This window comes from Pundamilia nyererei, unplaced genomic scaffold (genome assembly GCF_000239375.1).
Source record: "Pundamilia nyererei isolate P.nyererei 1_Seehausen unplaced genomic scaffold, PunNye1.0 scaffold00073, whole genome shotgun sequence".
NCBI lineage: Eukaryota > Metazoa > Chordata > Actinopteri > Cichliformes > Cichlidae > Pundamilia > Pundamilia nyererei.
Genome location: NW_005187474.1, coordinates 2,667,941 through 2,671,036, shown reverse-complemented (window position 1 = coordinate 2,671,036; position 3,096 = coordinate 2,667,941). Strand labels below are relative to the sequence as shown.

The 3,096-nt window shown below is 41.1% G+C and overlaps 1 protein-coding gene across 1 annotated transcript in view; it reads left to right on the top strand.

Moving 5' to 3' along the window:
- The first annotated feature begins 1,206 nt into the window (after window positions 1-1,206).
- LOC102199474 (orexin receptor type 2-like) overlaps window positions 1,207-3,096 on the top strand; it is a 40,771-nt gene continuing 38,881 nt past the window's right edge. Inside the window, exon 1 of the mRNA XM_005737203.1 lies at window positions 1,207-1,423. Coding sequence (XP_005737260.1) covers window positions 1,207-1,423 — 217 coding nt within the window. The remainder of the gene's footprint in view (window positions 1,424-3,096) is intronic.

Genomic DNA, 3,096 nt, shown 5'->3' with positions numbered 1-3,096 from the left:
CTTCACAGGCACAGTAGCCCAGTACAATGTATACGTGCATGCACATATAGATACATAAAGCACAATTTACAAAACCTAATCCTGAATTCAAATATATCATGATGTCAACATAAACCATGAGGAAGAGGATTCATACAGAGGCTTTTTAAAGGACCCTCACTTGATGTATATGTTTTATGTTATCAAGGGTACTGAAGCTTCCTGTAAGGCAGCCTTGTTAAGCACTGCTCCACCATGAGATTCACATCTTTAATTCAAATGTACCATTTAATTCATTTTTAACTTCTCAGCAGGAGTCCGTGCAGTTGTGCTTTGACTGCCTTGCAGATTTAATCTGGTCTATTCATTTTGAATGGAATCATGATTTCCATACCGTCATCATAACACCATATTTTGCTCAGAAGAGCTGCCTAAACAAACCCAGCGACAGTATGCAGTATATGCCCCCAAAAAACAAGATGCTGAAATGATGTTCAGATTTATGATTTGTTTACACCAGAGCTGTTCACAGCTTATGACAAAGAGAAATAAGACTAAATAAATACAAAAAAGGAGTCTTAATGACATAAAAACAGCAGTTTATATTGTTGTCATTGTTTCGTTTTGTTTTTTTAAATAAAATTCGAAAACATGTCGCCAATAAATTGGTACACAGTCTGAGGCTTGTCCCACCATTCAGTCATTACCTTCACACAGTCACAACAATTTGCTCAAGCACTACAGGACCCAGTTAAACCAATTAGTTTAAAACAAGTGCACTGTTGGATTAAGGGGGTTAACCGTGTCCGTGAATTGGTCTCAAGCCGTCCGTCCAATGTGCCCTCCTTTATATGCTTGTAATTGAATTTCGCACAGAATTAAAAGCAGATTAAGCTGATGCATTTTAAATCACCCCATTCATTTCCAAACCTTGTTCCTGCACCCCTCCCCGCAGAAATGCCCGAACACCCCGTTTCTCTCTATTTTTACGCGAGTGGGCATTCGGGTTGCAGCTCAGAGCTCGCTGCTCGCTGCAATCTGCTGTGTTGGTGTTTGACCCTGCAGTGGCTTTGAATGGAGACAGAAGGGAGACCAGCGTCATTCTGACGAGTGGTCCGTGCGGAGCGCATTTAGAATCGCGTTTGCAGTGTGCTCAAACAACCTGCGGTCACTGCAGACGCACAAGCAACAGCTGCAGTTCATCGGGCACACAAAACACCTGGAAGCATGTCTGGCATCACTGGGAACGTGGACTGCGAGGAGTGCTTATCTTCTGGACATCTACCCAACAGCACGGAGTTACATGTGCATCCCACCTTGGATGACGACGAGGAACTTCTGAGATACATTTGGAGAGAGTATTTACACCCCAAGCAGTATGAATGGGTTCTCATTGTGGCTTACATTATTGTATTCTTCGTTTCACTCATTGGGAACTCGCTTGGTGAGTCGTACCTTTAAATGCATTCATTTCTCTCTCTCTCCATTCATCTTAACAACTTGCAAAAATCATAAAGCAAAAGCACACTTCGAGCAACTTTTCCCACCTCTCCATAATATCAGCGCAAATATTACTTGAAGTATGAGAAAAATCTAAATCAAGAGCGGTCAATAACTAGAAGCGCATTCCCCCCCTCTGTGATGTTCACTAATCGCAGTCGCGCCTCTGCTGATGTGGAAGCATCAATGAGGAGGAGAAACCGTCAATCAGTCCAGGAAAGCGAGGTTAATTTTGGAAAATCGGTAACCTTTTGATTTCTTTGAAGATACATCGAGTAAAAATAAATTATTTCACACCGTGCATTTGCGTAACTTGCAAGTTTTGCAGACCTATTGTCTGCGAAATTCCATTATTGGACTGCTTTGTTGCTGGTGTATTTTCTCAATGGTTTAGCAGCAGGGGCAGTTTTACTATTTAGCAAAGAGAAGTCAGACTGACCTGTAGCTCTGTTTTTTTTTTATTGTGAAATTTCTTATCGGGCTGCTACCACACATTTGAGAACCTCCTTCTTTGTGTCAGTGTGGGAGTCTTAGTTATGCTCTACTGAAGCTCGATTGTCACTGTCACTAAAATAACCTGCTCTTTTTCCGCTTGCACTTTGATCTATTTCAACTTTGAAAGCTGTCTTTGTGCAGGCTTGTGTTTTATGCCTCATCTCAGGGTTCCCACTAGCTATTTTTAGACTTTTTTTGGTAACAAGGAAAAGGGCCCCCGCATAGATGCAGCTGCGCACTGCAGAATTGCATTCCAGCTTGGAAGGCTGAAGGTGTGCCACATTACCTGTCATTTTAGGCAGCATTTATCAATCTAACAATTTGTATGGTATTTCAGTGAGGAAGACAGCATTCACCCTCTTGCCATCTTCATTATCCTTAATGCAACACCCACTCCCCAGACAGTGGATGACATTTTGAAATGGGCCACTGGAAATGCTGTCCAAGAGAATTTTGTAGATGCTTTCAGAAAACAGCTTTCCACCCTTGTGCAGAGTCTACTTCCCCTTTTATGCTTTTAGTCTCACAATGGAGTGAACAGACACTTTGAAAATGATACATGAGTGGATAAGTTACGATTCCAGAAATCAGACAGGCCAGCTATTCACAGTCTAATGTTCAACAGTTTCATATTAAACATGTTAAGTGAAATAAGCAGGGTTATCATTTGCTTTTTAAAGCTCAGATTACAAAAATATGTGCTTTATAGTACTGGTTTACTAACAATACCTGGTTGCTGATGTAATCAATGTTTTAGTAAATACTTCAAGAGCAGGAAGTCATTTAGGAAACAAATTAGTCATTTTGTTTATGAGCAAAATTTGCATTTCTTTGCCGAACAGAGCAATCAAGGACATTGGAGGGGTTCGTGTGTGTTTAATCAGTATGGCCATGAGTTTCAAAGCCAGAGATGACAGGTTCTCATTATAACTGTCAGTGTTAGATGAGGAAGCACAGCGCAAATCTTTTAAATCATCGCAGCTTCTCTTTCTTTGTTTCCTGCACTGTGTGCTGTTTTCTCTTGCTGCAGTTTTACCTGCTATGAACAGCAGGAAGTGACAACAAAGGTGTCACCCCTGCCTGGAGAATCTCTTCCATAGACAGAAGTAAAGAGAAAAAAAA